The sequence below is a fragment of the Artemia sp. Qi Xiang Cuo genome, chromosome 14 (genome assembly GCF_049724085.1).
Source record: "Artemia sp. Qi Xiang Cuo chromosome 14, ASM4972408v1, whole genome shotgun sequence".
NCBI classification, from domain to species: domain Eukaryota; kingdom Metazoa; phylum Arthropoda; class Branchiopoda; order Anostraca; family Artemiidae; genus Artemia; species Artemia sp. Qi Xiang Cuo.
Genome location: NC_142807.1, coordinates 51,441,245 through 51,461,687, shown reverse-complemented (window position 1 = coordinate 51,461,687; position 20,443 = coordinate 51,441,245). Strand labels below are relative to the sequence as shown.

Genomic DNA, 20,443 nt, shown 5'->3' with positions numbered 1-20,443 from the left:
ATAGATGGGTCTCAATATAGTCAATCCGATCTATATTTTCTAGCTATGGAAACTTATTAGTTATTTACAAAGCTTTCATGCTCTCTAGGGTAGGTACCTAGCCCTCTCAGAAATGCCTCATAAATGGCTCTGGTTGTGTAACCTTCCTTGAAGCATCAGTGGATAACAGTGAAACTGAAACGCACTTCAAATATTTCGTCGTATTTTTTTTATTAACAGTGTCACGCCTAAATCAAGTACCTAGACAGCGGAGGGGGAACTTTTCGAAACGAGTAAGGGTCACCATTCAAATATTTGTTACAGAAACACTCTCTGTTCTAAATTTTGTTTAAATTTGTCCTCCATTATTTTTACCAGTAGTAAATTTTCTCCAAACGTTTCTGGTCAAAATACAGTTAAAAAAACAAAACAAAAAAAACAATGAAAAATATTAAACAGTTCAGTTTTCAGTTTATATATCTGACCTATTGCTCCCCTTTAAAGATAATTACTGCAAAATATGTTATTCTATGGGGACTATTATTCCTTGAAATGAAAGCTAAAACAGGAAAGGACCAAACATAATTCCTTTAGGACTATTCAATTTAAAAGACAGTTTGCTCCTAGAAGAAAGCTGCAGCAATAGCTTGTACAAGAAAACATAACTGGTGAACGTAAGAGTGATGAAGGAGTATCAGACCCATCCATTTTAATAGACTTTAAACTGAAAGCTATGTTCCAAAGAAGCAAAAAATAAATATCCTATTGTAACGTGCTGTTTGAAGATTAACCTGTCCATAGGTGAAATTTAGGACAGCCCACAAAGTGGGTGTTCATGTTATTTTCCTGTCTAGAAATAAAGACAATTTTGTTTTCAAAAGTGGGTACAAGTATCATTTTTAACTTTCTGGGTGCCAGTTATCAGTTGACATCTGTGGAAACAACATTCTAGGGTAAGATATTCAGCACTACCTAGGTTAAGCCCATTGCTTTACTAGTTGAAAACATTTGTCTTAGATCCCACTTAAAAAAAAAATTCATTTAATTGAAAAAAAAGGGTATACGAAATTTAATCAGTGACCAAACTTGAAGGAGGATTTGCTATAGATTAAAGATAAGATATTTATTTCAAAGAATTACTATCATAAGCCCCCAAGGGCCGAATTCGCATTTCGGAGTAATAAAACTAAATTATAAAAATAGCACAATAACTAAAAAACTGGGTAAATAATGCCAAAAACAACAATATCAGAAAGCCAAAGCCTTTTATTAGTAAAAAAAAAGCAAAAAAAAGCGTCAAATGTAAGAAAGTTAAAAAGATAAAAACTAAAACAAAAATAAAAAGGTGTAAGATAAAAATAGCGTTAAAAAGGTTTAATAGAGAACATAAACAAAGGGGGGAGGGGACAAAAGAACCAAACGGACACAAACTTGGGCATCACCAGAAAAAAAAAAAAAAATAGTGATTTATTTGATCAGCAATGAAGGGTGCACAGGTTTTTTCTTACCTGGAGGTTAAGCAACGGAAGGGGGACAAGATAGGGACGGGTTCAAAAACAGCACGTGGCAGGCGTTGTCTCGATGGGGAGTGTCTTTTGGGGAAAATCTTTTCCGTGCGAGGATTTATTATTGCATTTTTTTGCAAAACGGAGGCACAGTGTTCCTCTCCTGTGCTCAAAAGTTTCCAGCTTGGCCTTTATTAGAAGGAGTGAATATGGTACCATGGCTTCTTTAAAAATTATTCTTAGGGCTCTTTTTTGAAAAGATTCATTTTTTTCTTTTTTTCTATAGGATAGGATCGTTTTATTTACGTTAGATCAAAGAGAAGTAAACCCCTCATTTTTAAAATGTCTCAATGATAATTTAATTTAAATTGCCCTCAGGCCTGGTGTCAGTGCCTTCATGTATGGTCATAGCTCTTATTATATATATATGTGTCATATATATATATATATATATATATATATATATATATATATATATATATATATATATATATATATATATATATATATATATATATATATATATATATATATATATATATATATATATATATATATATATATATATATATATATATATATATATATATATATATATATATATATATATATATATATATATATATATATATATATATATATATATATATATATATATAAGTTAGGTTATGGGTGTCAAATATAAAGAAAAATTTAAGGGTTATTATTTCCTACGTTTTTAAGAGGGCTGGGTGGTGAAATGGCTTCCCCGCTCTCTTGTTGTGTTACACTTATGAAAGATATTGATCAGATTTATTCTCATGCAAAAAAAAAAAAATAATAATAAATAAATACAAATGCAGCGCTGCCGATCCTCACAAAGGCTCTATAGCTCCGGTGGGTTATTCTCAAGGAGTTACTAACCCGCAATTCCCATATTGGATTACCGTCCAAAAATATTCTTCAGAATAATGGAAATATATGGGGTAAATTTTCCTCTCTCCTTTTCTCCACATTAATCTGAGCGATATCTTAGATAACGATAACGATATCTGAACGTTAAATTATTTATCAGCTTTAAAATCCAGTTCTTAGGGTTTCGCACACTCTTAGCAAGGGTCCCTCTTTACTGGCAATTACTACTGTAGACAGTTTGAAATTGATCAAATTCAATAAAAAGTATTAATTTTTTTAAAGAATTATACCAAACGCTCCCCCGTAATAGATTGCCAGCTTTGCCAACTGTTCTGGCTGCAACTTACAGTGTATATTTGCAGATGATTTTGATCTTCCTTCTTGGCTTAAGTGCAGCTGTTATCGGAAGTAACATTGACTCTTCACTTAACCATGTTCAAACCATCGGTCGCCTCTTTTTTTCTACCAGAACAGTCACTAATATTGTCATAACAACAACAACAACCAACATCGGCGGCTCAACATTTTGTTTTAGTCTGGTGCCAACACTAGCAGGCTTTACAGAGGCAACCACATTAACAATTGCTGCAGGCTCTGTTCTTGACGTAAAAATCCCTTTCTGTAGGAAGAAAAGATGGGCGCTAGAAGACCCGTCAGATGATTGGCCGCAATCCATACATGCCTCTCCAGTAGAGGCTAAAATTGATTCCATTGCTAAGCCCAGGTATGCATTTCTGGCTTTTCCAGGTATGCTTTACTATAATTATATTTTGTATATTTTCTATCACTTTTGAGTCACACGGACTGTTAGCCTCGTTGTGCCAGTTGGTGACCGATGAGAAACCTTTTTTAACTTTAAACTTTTTGGTAATTTCGTTCATGTAACTTAAAAATTAGGCATGCTGTATTCTTTTTATACCTTCATCATAATATGCTATTAAAACGCAAAATCAGAATAACCGAATTTTTCGTTTAATTATCAATCTCCCTATCTTAAATTGCAAGTAATTATTTTCTAAGCAGTGATCATGGCTTTTATCAGAACCACATAATTCACAATGGTGTAATCATTAGGTAGGCTTTGGAGTCAAACCTCACTCCCCTTCTTAGGATGAAAAATAAATACAGGTAAGAACTTGTTGAATGCTCAAATGTCAACAATATTTTTTTATTACCTCTCCACCCATGGCCCTATCCAGGGGGGGGGGCAAGGGCTACCAAACCCTTCCCTGGTTTAAACCCTTCCCTGAAATTTTTGTCGGACACGAACAAAAGTAGTGAAATACACATAAACAAATTCTTACGCACAAAAACCTTAATAATCACTATCTTTTGTAACAGCCCCCCTGTATTTATTTGTACAGCTCCCACAACGAGAATTCTAGATACGAGTTTTCCTCTACTTATCGCAAAATAAGATGAATCCCTCTAAAAAAAGAATCCTTGCTTAAAAATTATCTTCCATTAATTATCATAATTATTATCATAATTAATTATCAAAACTATCTTTCAACTTTGATTAAAATCAGAAATAGAACTTCAGGTGCAGTATTTACAACACAATTTTGAGTTACCTGCCGAAGTTACACTAAGTATACAAGTTTGGCGTGATTTGAGGAAGTGTGGAAAATATGCCTCTTCCCGAAATAAAGTAATGAAACTGTGAAAAAAAGCCGCAGAAAAAAAAATTACTTTGAGTAATAAGGGACTCCTGGCTATTTTAAATTGGCATCACCACCAAGCAGCAATTGCTGGCCTGCAAAGGGTAGAATTGGCAATGGACAAAATTATAGGGGATCAATCAACTAAAAGACATTGAAAACCCTACATGCTGCCAAACGATGAATGAATTTCTACTCAAAGGGAATCAGAAGCAACACACTGGCGTCGGCTCAATAAAGCGCCATGTGCCTTACATGCATTATTTTCCCCCTACCACTTTGTAAGAAAGGCCTGCTATAAGAAAGTTAGGTGGGGACTTATTCGATCAGAAATTATAAATTCTAGCTATTTTTAAATGGCTACAAGTGATTGGAGAGCAGCCAGCCCCTTTCTGTGCCCTTTTTCTTACTCGGCCCGTCCATGGGACAGGATTGAATTTTTTAGATGGCCAGTTTGCTTAGAATAGTCAAAAACTTTAATTTTTATGCCTCCAGGGTCAATACTAAACCTTCCAGTCCCTGGAGCGATTAATCGCACATAGGTTTTGGTAGAAAAGGCAAGCTGTTTAATGATAGTCGTGTAATCAGATTGGGTGTCAATGGAGTGGGTTTCACTTTTTAAATTGGTGAGGGGACAGAACTAAATAGAAAGACTTTTATGTATCCCGAAAAATTACCAAAATGACGTATCCACAATATTTTGGAATCGGCTTTAAGAGATCAAGTTGAAAGTTTTAGAATGTCGGTGGTATGAAGACAAGGGCATTCAAGTTTTGTGGTGAGGGAGAGGAGGTGAGGGGTTCCAATAATTTTGCTTCCCAACCAAATGAAGCATTAAGCACTTTTAGCAACAGTCGAACTTAAATTTAATCTCTGTTAAGTTGTGATGTAAATAGAAAGACAGTTGGCCCAGTATGTACCTAAGTTATCAAACTACCATATCAGTAACAATTTGAGAGAAATTTGGGAGATGATTTGATGCTTTCAGGCGGGGGGGGGGGGATAATGCATACCTATTGTGTACTATGCGTACCCAGTTCATCGAAATAGCGCGTCGACACAGCCTCGAGAATGATTCGGGTACTGTGTTGAAAGTTTCAGGGAGTGTTAAAGGGGGGTGGGGTGGGTTGGGCAATTGGATCCTGCATTTAGATTTGAAAGAATCATCAGAAGGGAGAGGGGAGAGAGAAAGTTTTGTCCCTGATCCACCTAGAAATTTGTACGCTAAAAATTCCTATGGAAATTAGAATAAATCAAACAGTTCATGGTAACGAACTATAAGTAAGGAGCGACCCGGCTCAATAGTAACCGAAACTCTAAAAACAGAATTTTGATACCAATAGACACGTCAAAAGAATCAGATTTTAATGTTGATTTCAAATATATAAGTTTCATCAGGTTTAGTTCAACCCATCAAAAGTTACGCGCCTGAGAAAATTTGCCTGATTTGGAAAACAGGGAGAAACACCCCCTAACAGTTATAGAATCTTAATGAAAATCACACCATCAGATTAAGCGTATTAGAGAACCCTACTGTAGAGGTTTCAAGCTTCTATCTCCAAAAATGTGGAATTTTGTATTTTTTGCCAGAAGAAAGATCACGGATGCGTGTTTATTTGTTGTTTTTTTTTCCCAGGGGTGATCATATCGACCCAGTGGTCCTAGAATATCTTCTCTAGGTTAAGGCTCTAGCTTTAGGAACGAGGTAAATCAATAGTCAGTATCCAGATCAGAAATAAAGCTATAGCGTTGCCTATAGTAAAGGCCATACGGCTCCAATGTTTTATTATTATCTATCTATTTTTTTTTCCAGAGGCACTTCATATGGAAGGGGTCGTCGTATAAACTTCAAAGGGGCTCATTCAGTTGGAGAAAGAGAGTTCTAGTGCCCCTTTTAAGGGTCGAAAGTGATTGGAAGGCAACTAACACCCCTTCCACGTCCACCATTTCCCCAAACACATCCAATAAATTTTTTTAGATAGCCATTTTGTTCTACATAGTTGATTTCCAGATAGAAACTATGTTTTTGAGGAAGACACAGCCCTGACGGCACGGGTTGTAAGTTATGCTCTAGGGGCATATAAGGTTTGTATAAAAAGCTTTGTCGTAGAAACTTCAAAAAGGACTCATTCGATTGGAAATTCAAAGGGCTAGTACCCTTTTTAATAGTCAAAAAGTGATTGATGGGTAACTAACCCCCCTCTCACGCCCACCTTTTCCCAAAACACATCCAATCAAAATTTTGAGATAACCGTTTTGTTTAACGTAGTTAAAATTTCTGGAAATTAGGTCTTTGAGAATGACAACCCCACAGCCCTTAGGGCAAAGGTTCTACGTTATGCCCTGGGGGCATGTAAGGTTTTTTATAGAAAGTGTTGTCATAGAAACTTCAAAAAGGGATCATTCGATTGGACATTTAAATGGCTAGTGGCCTTTTTAATAGTCGAAAGTGATTGGAAGGCAACTAACACCCCTTCCACGCCTACTATTTCCCCAAACATATCTAATCATAATTTTGAGATAGCCATTTTCTTCAAAGTAGTTGAAAGTTCTGGAAATAATATCCCTGAGCAAGACACACCCCCTACAGTCTTCAAGGCGAGGGTTATAAGTTATGCCGAGGGGGAATATTTGGTTCTTATGGAAGGAATGCTCGTGTAAACTTCAGAGAGGGTTCATTTGATCGTAAATTGAAAGTTCTAGTTCACTTTTTTAAGCGTCAAAAGATGTTGGAGGGTAACCAGCCCCCCACGCCCTTTTTTCCCAAATATATCTGATAAAAATTTTGAGATAGCTATTTTGTTAAAAATAGTTCAAACATCATATAAAAAAAAACTCTGGTGTCGACACAAACCCCCAGGGCCTAGGGGCAGGTGTTGTAAGTTATGCCCTGGGGGCATATATGGTTCTTATGGAAGGGAAGCTCGTATAAACTTCAAAGAAGGCTCATTTGATTGGCAATTGAAAGTTCTAGTTCACTTTTTAAGAGTCAAAAGAGATTGGAGGGCAGAGAGCCCCCCTCCCCACGCCCTTGTATCCTCAGACCCATCCGATAAGAACTATGAGATAGTCATTTTTAATAAATAGTTCAAAGACATTATAACGAAAACTCCGGGGTCGACACAACCCCCCCCCCCCCAGGGCCCGAAGACCGGAAGTGTAAGCTAGGCCCGGGGGGCCTTTATGGTTCTTATGGAAGAGATGCTCGTAAAAACTTCAGAGAAGGCTCATTTGATGGGATATTGAAAGTTCTAGTTCAGTTTTTGAGAATCAAAAGAGATTGGAGGGCAACTAGCCCCCCACGCCCCTTTTTTACCCAAATGTATCCGATAAAAATTTTGAAATAGTCATAAAGTTAAAAATTGTTCAAAAGTTAGATAACAAACTCAGGTGTCGACAAAACCCCCCAGGGCCAGGGGGCAGGCGTTTTAAGCTGTGTCCTGGGGCATGTATGGTTCTTATGAAAGAGATTCTCGTATAAACTTTAAAGAGGGCTCATTTGATTGGAAATTGAAAGTTCTAGTTCACCTTTTAAGAGTTAAAAGAGATTGGAGGGCGCCTAGCCCACCCCCCCACGCCCGTGTTTCCTCAAACCCATCTGATAAGAGCTTTGAGATAGCTATTTTTCAATAGTTCAAAGACATTATAACGAAAACTTTAGGGTCGACACAGGGCCCACGGGCAGGCGTTGTAAGTTATGCCCTGGAGAAGAATATGGTTCTTATGGAAGGGATAATCGTATAAACTGCAGAGAGGGCTCAGTTGATTGGAAATGGAAAGTTCTAGTTCACTTTTTAAGAGTCAAGAGATTTAAGGACCACTAGCCCCCCCACCTTTTAAGAGTTAAAAGAGATTGGAGGGCACCTAGCCCCCCCCCCCACGCCCTTTTTTCCTCAAATCCATCTGATAAGAACTTTGAGATAGCCACAAATTTTTTAGATAGCCAGTTTTTTGAAAATTGTTCAAAAATTAGATAACAAAAACTCCGGTGTCAGCACAGCCCCTCATGGCCCGGATGGTAGGCGTTGTAAGTGTTGTCCTGGGGGCGTATATGGTTCTTATGAAAGGGGTGCTCTTATAAATTTCATAGAGGGCTCATTTGATTGGAAATTGAAAGTTCTAGTTCACTTTTTAAGAGTCAAAAGAGTTAAGGGCAACTAGCCCTCCCACGCCCTTTTTCCCCCAAACCCATCCGCTACAAATTTTTAGATAGCCAGTTTTTTGAAAATTGTTCAAAAATTAGATAACAAAAACTTCGGTGTCAACACAGCCTCCCAGGGCCCAGGGGCTAGGCATTGTAAGTGTTGTCCCGAGGGTGTATATGGTTCTTATGAAAGGGATGCTCGTATAAACTTCAAAGAGGGCTCATTTGATTTGAAATTAAAATTTCTAATTCACTTTTTAAGAGTCAAAAGATATCCAAAGGTAACTAGCACCCCCCCCCTCACGCCCTTTTTTCCCCAAGCCCATCCGATACAATTCTTAAAATAGCCATTTCATTAAAAATAGTTCAAAGGTCAGATAAGAAAAACTCCTGTGTTGAGGCAGCCTCCCATGGCCCGGAGGCAGGTGTTGTAAGTAGTGCTCTGGGGGAATATATAGTTCTTACGGAAGGGATGCTCATATAAACTTCGGAGAGGGCTCATTTGATTGGAAATTGAAAGTTCTTGTTCACTTTTTAAGAGTAAAAAGAGATCGGAGGGAAACTAGGCCCCCCTCCACGCTATAAATACATAAGATAAAAATTTTGAGATGGATTTTTTGTTAAAATAGTTCAAAGGTCAGATAAAAAAAACTCTGTTTTTTTATCCAAGCCCTTTTTCCCCCATATGCATCCGATAAAAATTTTGAGATGGTTATATTGTTAGAAATAGTTCAAAGGTCAGATAAAAAAAAAGCTCTGGTGTCGACACAACCACCCAGGGCCCAGGGGTAGGCGTTGCAAGTTATGCCCTGGGGGCATATATGGTTCTGATGGAAGGGATGCTCGTATAAACTTCAGACAGGGCTGATTTGAATGGAAATTGAAAGTTCTAGTTCAATTTTTAAGAGTCAAAAGAGATTGGAGGGCCCTTAGCCCCCCAAACTCCTTTTTTCCACAAACCCATCTGATACAAATTTTAAGATAACCATTTTTTTTAAATCAGTTCAAAATTCAGATAACAAGAACTCCGGTGTCGACAAAACCCGCCAGGGCCTGGGGGCAGGCATTGTAAGCTATGTCCTGGGACCGTATATGGTCCTTATGAAAGGGATGCTCGTATAAACTTCAGGGAGGGTTCATTTGAATGGAAATTTAAAGCTCTAGTTCATTTTCTCAGAGTAAAAAAAAGATCGAAGTGTAACTAGCCCCTCCCGCCCTCCATGTCTTTGAGTTTATCGGATGGATAAACTAATCTATAAACGTTTGAGGTGACCACTTTGTTAAAAATAGTTCAAACACCCTATATTAAAAGTCTGGGGTCAACACACTCCCCAGGGCCCAGGGACAGGCGTTGTAACTTATTAATTAAAAAAAGCTTTCCGAAAAATAAGTTTTTCAAAGAAAAGCAAAGGTTGAAAAACTCGTTTGGGTATCGAAAAGCGCCAATGACGTAGTAGGTTTTTGACTGATACAGTGAGAGAAGGAGGCGATACCCAAACTCTTGTTTGTTGGGATTTTTATTTGTTTCAAGCTTGATTTGCATATTCAATTTAAGTTTTACTCGTTATAAGATTTATTGATTCATTTACATTAATATCTATTGTATGTTTGTTTGCATTGATTGTTTATTTGATTTCTGTTCGTTTAAAGTTTCAATTATTCTTCAATAGCAAAATATTTTTTTTCGTTTTAAACTTGACTTTCATATTCAATCCAAGCATTACTCGCTTTAAGATATATTTATTCCTTTATATTATTACTTGTTGTATGTTTTTTGGTATGATTGTTTATTTAATCTATGTTCGTTTTGGGTTTCATTTATTATTTAATAGTAATTTCTGGTCCTTTTGAGTTTGAATTTTAACAGGTATTTGTATCTGCTGAGCTTAAGTTTAAAATGGCCTTTACTTTTCTTTGAAAAACTTATTTTTCGGAAAGTGTTTTTTAATTAATTTTTGTTCGTTTTTGATTACAAAAAGTTTCAAGTTTTTGAAAATTCCTTACTTCAAAATCAGACTTTTAAAAATAAATAAAATGTTCATCAAAGTATCAAAACTGGTATCAAAGTAACAATATCAAAGTAAAAAAATGGGTTTGTGTCAACCGTGGAGTTTTATTTTCTGATGTTTGAACTATTTTTAACAAAATGGCTATCTCAAAATTTTTATGGGATGGGTTTGGGGAAAAAAGGGTGTGGGGGGGAGGGGGGCTAGTTGCCCTTCGGTCTCTATTGACTCTTTAAAAGTGAACTAGAACTTTCTATTTTCAATCAAATGAGCGCTCTCTTAAGTTTATACAAGCATCCCTTCTATACGAACCATATATACCCCCAGAGTATAACTTACAACGCCTGTCTCTGGAACCTGGTGGGTTGTGTCGACCCTGGAGTTTTAATATCTGATGTTTGAACTATTTTTAACAGAATGGTCACCTCAAATTTTAATCGGGTGGGTTTAATACACCCGATAAACACAAACACGTGGAGGGTGGGATGGGCTAGTTGCCCTCCGATCTTTTTTTACTCTGAGAAAATGAACTAAAACTTTTAATTTCTATTCAAATAAGCCTTCTCTGAAGTTTTTACGAGCATCCTTTTCATAAGGACCATATACGGCTCCAGCACAGAGTTTACAATTCCTGCCCCCCGGGCCCTGCGGGGCTGTGTCGACATCGGAGTTTTTTGTTATCTGACCTTTGAACTATTTTTGTTATCTGACCTTATTGGATGGGTTTAGGGAAAAAAGGGTGTGCGTGGGGGGGGGGGTGAGAGGGGGGCTAGTTGACCTCATATATCCTTAGACTCTTAAAAAGTGAACTAGAACTTTCAATTTCCAATCAAATGAGCCCTCTCTGAAGTTTATACGAGCATCCCTTTCATAATAACCATATACGCCCTCAGGACAACACTTGCAACGCCTAACCCCCGGGCCCTGGGAGTTGTGTTGACACCGGAGTTTTTGTTATATAATTTTTGAAAAATTTTAAAAAAACTGGCTATCTCAAAATTTGTAGCGGATGGGTTTGGGGAAAAAAGCGCTTGGGGGGGACTAGTTGAACTGAAATCTCTTGACTCTTAAAAAGTGAACTAGAACTTTCAATTTCCAATCAAATGAGCCCTCTATGAAGTTTATACGAGCATCCCTTTTATAAGAACCATACATGCCTTCAGGGCATAACTTAGAACTTCCTACCCTGGATCCTGGGGGGTTGTATTGACACCGGAGTTTTTTTATCTGACCTTTGAGCTATTTTTAACAAAATGTATATCTCAAAATTTTCATAAAATAGGTTTGAAAAAAGAAGGCGGGGGGGGGGGGGGCTAGTTGCACTTGGATCGCTTTGGACTATTGAAAAGTGAGCTCGAACTTTCATTTTCCAATCAAATGAGCCCTCTCCGGAGTTTATAAGTGTATCCCTTTCATAAGAACCATTATTTCCCAGGACATAACTTACAACGCCTGCCCCCAGGCCCTGGCGAGGTTATGTCGACACCTGACTTTTTTTCTTCTGACTTTTGAACAATCTTTAACTTAATGAATGCATTTGGGCTAAAAGGTGCTAGGGGGGGGGCTAGTTGCCCTCCAATCTCTTTTTACTCTCAAAAACTGAACTAGAACTTTCAATTTCCAATCAAATGAGCCCTCTTTGAAGTTTTTACGAGCATACCTTCCATAAGAACCATATATTTCCCCAGGGCATAACTTACAACGCCTGCCCTAGGGGGGGGGTGGTCTGTGTCCGCCCAGAGTTTTCGTTATATGGTCTTTGAACTATTTACAAAAATGGCTATCTCAAAGTTCTTATCGGATGGATTTAAGGAAAAAGAAGGCATTGAGGGGGGGGGGCTAGTTGCCCTTGGATCTCTTTGGACTATTAAAAAGTGAGCTCAAACTTTCATTTTACAATCAAATGAGCCCTCTCCGGAGTTGATAAGTGTATCCTGTTCATAAGAACCATATTTCCCGAGGACATAACGTACAACGCCTGCCCCCAGGCCCTGGCGAGGTTATGTCGACACCTGACTTTTTTTATCTGACTTTTGAACAATCTTTAGCTTAATGGATGCATTTGGGCCAAAAGGTGCAAGGGGGGGGGGGCTAGTTGCCTTCCAATCTCTTTTTAATCTCAAAAACTGAACTAGAACTTTCAATTTCAAATCAAATGAGCCCTCTTTGAAGTTTTTACGAGCATACCTTCCATAAGAACCATATATTTCCCCAGGGCATAACTTACAATGCCTACCATCGGGCCCTGGGAGGGGGGGGGGGCTGGTGGGCAGTGTCTTCCCAGAGTTTTCGTAATATTGTCTTTGAACTATTTTAAAAACTGGCTATCTCAAAGTTCTTATCGGATGGATTTGAGGAAAAAAAGGCGTGGAGGGAGGGAGGCTAGTTGTCTTCCAATATCTTTTGACTCTTAAAAAGTAGAACTTTCAATTTCCAATCAAATGAGCCCTTTTTGAAGTTTATACGAGCATCCATTCCATAAAAAACATGTATGACCCTAGGGAATAAATTACAACGCCTGCTCCCGGGCCCTAGATGGTTGTGCTGACAGCAAAGACTTCGCTACATGATGATTGTACTATATATCCCAATATAGCTGTCTCAAAGAGTTTAATCGGATGTATTTAGGAAAAAAGGGCATTAAGGAGGGGGGGCTCGCTACCCTCTGATATCCTTATATGCTTAAAAATTGAACTAGAATTTTCAATTTCCAATCAAATGAGCCCTCTCTGAAGTTTATACGAGCATTTTTTCCATAAGAACCATATATGCCCCAGGGCATAACTTATAACCCTTGCCCTGAAGACTGTGGGGGGGAGTGTCGTATTCAAACATATAATTTCCACAACTTTCAACTACGTTGAACAAAATGGCTATCTCAAAACTTTGATTAGATGCGGTTGAGGAAATGGTGGGCTTGGAAGGGGTGTTACTTGCCTTCCAATCACTTTCGAGTATTAAAAAGGGCACTAGCCATTTAAATTTTGAATCAAATGAGCCCTTTTGGAAGTTTCTACGACAACACTTTCTATAAGAACCTTCTATGCCCCCAGGGAATAACTCAAAACCCTTGCCCTGCGGGTTGTGGGGGGGGGGTGTCATCCTCGAAGAGCTAATTCCCTGAATTTTCAACTACGTTGAAAATTCGGGATGAGTTTTCCAGTCGAACTCCAATCGAATTAGTCCTTTTTTAAGTTTTTACGACAAAGCTTTCTATGAAAACCTTATATGCCACTAGGGCTTAACTTACAACCCGTGCCCTGAAGGCTGTGGGGGGAGTGTCGCCCTCAAAAACATAATTTCTATTTGAAAATCAACTACGTAGAAAAAAATGCCTATCTCAAAGTTTTGATTGGATGTGTTTTGGGAAATGGTGGGCGTGGAAGGGGTGTTAGTTGCCTTCCAATCACTTTTGACCCTTAAAAAGGGCACTAGAGGTCTCCATTTTCAATCGAATGAGCCCCCTTTGAGGTTTATACGACGACCCATTCCATATTAAGTGCCTCTAGGAAAAAAAAATTAATAAAACATTGGAGCCGTATGGCCTTTACCATAGACAACGCTATAGCGTTGTCCCTGATACTCTGGGGGTGATATAGTTCTTATAGAATGGATGCTCGTATAAACTTCAGAGGGGGCTCATTTGATTGAAAATAGAAAGTTCTAGTTCACTTTTAAAGAGTCAAAAGAGACCGAAGGGCTATTAGCCCCCCTTCCGCCCTTTTTTTCTCCAAACTCATCCGATAAAATTTTGAGATAGCCATTTTGTTAAAAATAGTTCGGACATCAGATAATAAAACTCCGAGGTTGACACAAACCATTTTTTCATTTTGATATTGTTACTTTGATACCAGTTTCGACACTTTGATGAACATTTGATTTTTTTTTTAAAGTTTGATTTTGAAATAAGAAATTTTTATAAAACGTGAAACTTTTTGCAATCAAAAACAAACAAAAATGAATTAAAAAACTTTCCGAAAAATAAGTTTTTCAAAGAAAAGTAAAGGCCATTTTAAACTTAAGCTCAGCAGATACAAATTTCTGTTAAAATTCAAACTCAAGACGACCAGAAATTACTATTAAAGAATAAATGAAACCCAAAGCGAACATAAATTAAATAAACAATCATAGCAAATAACATACAACCAGTAATAATATAAATGAATAAACAGATCTTAAAGCGAGTAATGCTTCGATGGAATATGAAAATCAAGCTTAAAACGGAAAAAATATTTTGCTATTGAAGCATAAATGAAACTTATAACGAACAGAAATTAAATAAACAATCAATGCAAACAAACATACAATAGATATTAGTGTAAATACATTCTTAGACCACACTGGCTATACATGACAAATGAAACTCAGAGAGGAGAGAAAATAACAAAATGAAAAATAGAATAAAAAAAGGATAAAAAATGAGGATTTTGTCAACCAGTGGTAAATCATGATTAACAAGAAATAAGAACATGTTTCGACACGGACCTCCCCCGAGTCGTCCTCAGTGCTAAACAAAAAAAAAGAAAAAAAAACGAAACGAAAATCTAACCTTTCGAAGTTTCCCCGACGAATACTTTGATGCAGTTTCTATGTACAATTCATGCGATGTCCATAAATGTGAGCATGCTTTACAAAGAAAATTAGAGGAAAATTCAGCTTGGTCGGATTACAAAACTTTGGAAATTGATACAATAATGACCCTTGTTTGTCTTTGCAACAAGTTCTTCTTATCTTTTAAATTCCAAAAAAATTCCCTTCAAATCATGGGTTTATCCATCGGCACTGTCTTGTCTTCTTATTTGGAAAATGTTTACATGGATTTCATAGAACAGTCTGCTTTGAATAGTTTCCACTTAAAACACTCTATCTAGTTTCGTTTCGTTGATGATATCCTTTCTGTTTGGGAACATGGACAAGACTCTCTAAGAGATTTTTTGGCACATTTGAACTCTTTTGTTTCGAATCTCCAGTTCACAATGGAACTCGAAGATTCAGGTAAGCTGCCTTTCTTGGATGTTTTGATTATAAAAACTACTCCTAGCCTTGAATTTTCTATATATAGAAGGCCGACTCATAATGATCGATATCTACATTTCTCTTCCCATATCCCTCCTTCTGTGAAAAGAGGGGTAATAATCTCTTAAGTCGACAGAGTTTTAAAAATTTGTTCCCGTACTCAAATAAATTCTGAATTAAACAATGTCAAGGATATTCTTTTCTGCAATGGTTACCCAATCAAACTTATTGAAAATATCATAGATAGACGATTAAAAAAGATAAAACAACAAAATAGGGCGCTCCTCTCCCTTGATCCAGTTACCCCGGAAATTGAGAAAAAAACTTTCATCGCTTTACCATACATCCCGAAACTTGGCGATAAACTTGGAAAAATTAAAAAAAAAATAATCTCTCTGTTTCTTTCAAAACTGAACAAAAAGTTGATCATTTTTTCAACTCAGGAAAGGATAAAACGGACCCTATACTGGGTAGTGTTGTCTACAGAGTCCCGTGTTCATGTGGGAAATTTTACATAGGTAAGACCCATCAATAACTAGGGGAACGATTGCATGAGCACAAAATTTCAATAGATAAGTTCCTGAGATAAAAAAAATAACAATGACAACTTTGATTCGGCATTGGCTTCGCATATTTTCGTAAATCCAACCCATCTTGTTCTTTTTGACGAGGCAACCTTAATATCTACTGTAAATGGCCTACCACAAATTTTTAAAGAGGTAATTAATATAAAAATATACATAAAGCAAAATTTAGCAATAAATAGAGATACTGGAGATATTTCATCAAGCTCAATTTACGACAGTTTAATTTTGAAGGACTCAATCAATATTTTCACCCGGTATATCTTAAAAGAAGCTATTTGCATATCTAATGAAAACCGAAACTGTAGACCAGCTAAAACTATTGCAAGGAAAAGGATTCTTGCTCAATCATCTTGGTAAATTCTTTTTAATTGATTCCTGCCTGGTTTTTATTTAGTGTCTGTTCCTGTTCTGTCTTTGTCGGGTAAGCTTCGAAAGGTAAGATTTTCGTTTCGTTTTTTTTTCTTTTTCTTTTTTGTTTAGCACTGAGGACGACTTGGCGGAGGTCCTTGTCGAAATATTTGCTTATTTTTTCTTCTTCATGGTTAGCCACTGGCTGACAAAATCCTCGTTTTTTTACTTTTTTTGATTTTATTTTTCATTTTGCTATTTTCTTTCCTCTCTGAGTTTCATTTGTCATATTAATGTAAATGAATAAACAAATCTTAAAACGAGTGAAATTCAAATTGAATATGCAAATCAAACTCGAAGTGGATCAAAATCACTGCAAACAAAAGTTTGGGTATCGCCTCCTTCTCTCACTATAAAAGTCTAAATTCTACTGCGTCATTAACGCTTTACTTAAAACTATATGCGTCTTGAACAGTCTTGGAAATTATAAACAACATCAAATTGAATATTTGATGTACAACGATATTAACTGTTGAAAGATCCATCACTTCAAGAATTTATTTCACTGTAATTTTATTTTTATTTTCAATGCTGTAAAAACTGGAAAAGAAAGTATTTGTAATATAATTCGTTTTCAGTTAAGCGCCAATGACGCAGTAGGCTTTTGGTTTGTATTTACAGTTAAGGAAGGGGGTAGTATCCAAAATTTTGTTTGTAGTGAAACTGTATTCGTCTTGGACAACTTTAAAAAGAGCTAATAAATTAAACTGAATATTTGACGTATAATGATATTAATTGCTGAAAGCTCATCAGTTCAAAATTTTACTATAATTATAATGTTTATTTAAAATATTAAGTACATACGAAAATATTTGTAACAAAATTGGTTTTCAGTAAAGCGCCAGTGACGCAGTAGGTTTTAGACTTTTACAGTGAGAGAAGGAGGCGATACCCAAACTCTTGTTCGTAGTGATTTTTGTTCGTCTCAAGCTTGATTTGCATATTCAATTTAAGTTTCACTCGTTTTAACATTATTTATTCATTTACATTAATATCTATTGTATGTTTGTTTGCATTGATTGTTTATTTAATTTCTGTTGGTCTTAAGTTTCATTTATGCTTCAATAGCAAAATATTTTATTTTGTTTTAAGCTTGATTTTCATATTAAATCTAAGCATTACTCACTTTAAGATCTATTTATTCATCTATATTATTACTTGTTGAATGTTATTCGCTATGATTGTTTATTTAATTTCTGTTCGTTTTGGGTTTCATTTATTATTTAATAGTAATTTCTGGTCGTTTTGAGTTTGAATTTTAACAGGTATTTGTATCTGCTGAGCTCAAGTTTAAAGTGGCTTTTACTTTTCTTCGAAAAACCTATTTCTCGGAAAGTTATTTTTTAATTAATAAATAAATAAATAGATCTTAAAGCGAGTAATGCTTAGATTGAATATGAAAATCAAGCTTAAAATTAAGAAAATCAAGCCATCCCTCACATATACAGAATAATTTCTGTTAGTTTTTAGTTTATAATGATGCTACTTACTCTCATTTGAAATCTTATTTTATTTAATTGAGTCAATAGGGCTCTCAAGAGCCCTATTTGAGGCTCTTGAGAATCAGGTTGTTCTAACTACGTACTTTCTAACTTTTCATTCCCTGATTACTTATTTATTAGTTGTTATTTATGAATAAATAGTTCCAATAAAAAAAAAAAAAAAACACTAGATACAAAAATTTTAGTGCTTGATGAGTTCAACTGGATTTGACCGATACTTCAGTTCTCAACTGGCCAACATAAGGTTTGCAGAGGCCTAAAGTAGGGAAAATGAGATTCATTTTAGGGAATATTAAAGGTACGACATATATGCACCAATTCAAAGGGTATTGGTCGAGAAAAAAAAGCCAGTGTTTTTTCTATTGCAAGTCTGGGAGAACATTTTCGGTTTACTCACTCTTGGTGCTTTTTTTAAGTTATAAACGGATCTTTTTTTCAAGTGTAGGCCTACAACTTTCCCGCGAAATCTCAAGAATTTCAGTTGTTTATAGTTTTTTTTAATTTTTCAATATTTTATACTATTTAATTATTTTTCAACATTTTATATATTTTTCAATATTTCAATTTTTTCAATACTTTTCTTATTTACTTATTTACACTTATTTTATTTTTATTTTATTTTATGCATATATTTTATAGGATATTTTATACTTTCTAAGCAATCCTATCATATCTTTGGATTTTTGTTAGTTTGTTATCTCCCCTCCCGCCCTCTTCAGGAAACCAATTCCAAAATACTTGCTTGTTTTGTCATTTAATTGTCGAATGATAATACTTCTACTCTTAGTGTTTTCTAATGAAAATAGTTATATACTTAAGATGGTTTAGCGTTAATGTGTTATTACGTCCTGGTAGTACTTTGTTAGTGGCTTATTACTAACTTACCTAGAAAAACTTTGGAACCCTTGGTCACAAAAACATTCTAAAACAGATTAAAACAATTTTAGGGAACTGGAGACTTCATTTCAAGAACGGGTTGATCCATCAATGAGAGGACGTTTCTTTCTTTCACTTTTGAAGACTACAACGCTTACTTTGGTTGCAACGTTACAGTCAACGACAACAGTAGTAACAAAAACAATCTTAGCGACTTGTACTCCTTTAAATGCTGGGATAAATTCTTGTTCTTAATTTACATTTATCCTTTTCATCTATTTATGTTGTAGAACTATGTAATAATAAATGCTTCAATACAAGTAAGCAGAATAATAAATCATCTTTTACTAGTAAGTATTCCTGTAGAAAATAGCGTGTTTCTTTTGTCTTTTTTGTTCAAAATTAAATAAAAACAACAAGTTTTATTAACTGAAAGTAAGGAGCGACATTAAAACTTAAAACGAACAGAAATTATTCCGTATATGAACGGGGCTGTCCCCTCCTCAACGCCTAGCTCTTTACGCTAAAGTTTTTAATTGTTTATAAAAAAAATAGAGTTGTGACAAATTAAAACTTGAGCTTAAAGAGCGAGGCGCTGCGGCGGGGACAGCCCCATTCGTATACGTAATAATTTCTGTTCGTTTTAAGTTTTAATGTCACTCCTTACTTTCAGTTAAAAAAAACTTGTTTTTTTATTTAATTTTTGAACGTTTTGAATTAATGCAGGTTTTGATCTTGTCTCACCGTACATGAATAATTAAAACCCAATTTTCATATTAATTTACTTTTATTTGGTTAAATGGCTTTCTCGAGACTTGTTTAATTTTATTTACGAACGTTTTTATTAGTAATAAATATACGTAACTTACGAATTAACTTAAGTAACGAACTTCTATATTCATATATTTTGAATACGTATATTAGCAGGTTTGGCCTCCATTCTATATCTTGCTCTTTAAGCGGAAGATCAAATTTTGTTCTAATTGTTTAAAAAGGATCGCTTAATTACAAAGGCCGTTAATTAGATTAAATAACTCTTATGGAAGTAAAAAAAAATCTTTGACTTAAAGATCAAGGTATTGACTAGGGGTTGAACCCTATCATATATGTAATGTTTTCTGTTCGTTTAAAGTTTTGATGTTGCTGCTGTTGCAGTGGAAAAACTTATTTTTTTATATTTAATTTCTTATCTTTTTTTAAATAATGCTGGGAAGTCCGGCCTCCCCTTCATAGCAATGTCCCTATCCCCCATGAAAACTTCCTTCGTGGAAATATCCTCCCAAATACCCCCCTACCCACCCCCCCCCCCCACTACCAGGAGAAATCTCCCCTGAAAACGTCTGTATACTTCCCAATAACCAATACTATATGTTAACATTGGGTAAAGTTCAAAACTTTCAGCCCTCCCTCCGGGAGCTTCGGGAGATTAAGTCATCCTAAAAGACATAGTTATAATATTTTCGACCATGCTGAACAAAATGGCTATCTCAAAACTTTGATCAGATGACTTGGGTGAAAAAAATGAGCATGAGAGGTTGCCTAATTACCCTCCATTTTTTGGTCACTTAAAAGGAGCACTAGAAATTTTAATTCCCATTCGAATGAGTCCTGCCGCGATATTCTAGGACCACTGGGTTGATAAGATCATCCCTGGGAAAAAAACAACAAATAAACAAATAAATAAACACACACCCGTGATATTTCTTCTGAGGGCTTGCAACCCCCCAAAAAACAGGAAAACTTCTTTCGCTCAAAAAAATTTTGATGTTACTCCTTTGTCAATTTCAAAATTACAATTTCTAAATTTGATTCTGTTTTTTTTTTTTTAAATATTATTCTTAGGGTTCTCCTAAACAAGCAGGGTT

General features: G+C 35.8%; 1 protein-coding gene across 1 annotated transcript; it reads left to right on the top strand.

Moving 5' to 3' along the window:
* Positions 1-781: 781 nt before the first annotated feature.
* Positions 782-18,902, top strand: LOC148944590 (uncharacterized). Its single transcript, XM_089099763.1, has 3 exons — positions 782-932; positions 2,741-3,102; positions 18,650-18,902. The coding sequence occupies exons 2-3, from the start codon at positions 2,741-2,743 to the stop codon at positions 18,831-18,833; spliced, it is 546 nt and encodes a 181-aa protein (XP_088955889.1). The 5' UTR covers positions 782-932; the 3' UTR covers positions 18,834-18,902.
* The last annotated feature ends 1,541 nt before the right edge of the window (positions 18,903-20,443 follow it).

Coding starts and splice junctions, on each gene's coding strand:
- LOC148944590 (XM_089099763.1), top strand. CDS start 2,741: ATGATTTTGATCTTCCTTCTTGGCTTAAGTGCAGCTGTTATCGGAAGT. Junction 3,103..18,649: donor GATTCCATTGCTAAGCCCAG/GTATGCATTTCT, acceptor AAACAATTTTAG/GGAACTGGAGACTTCATTTC.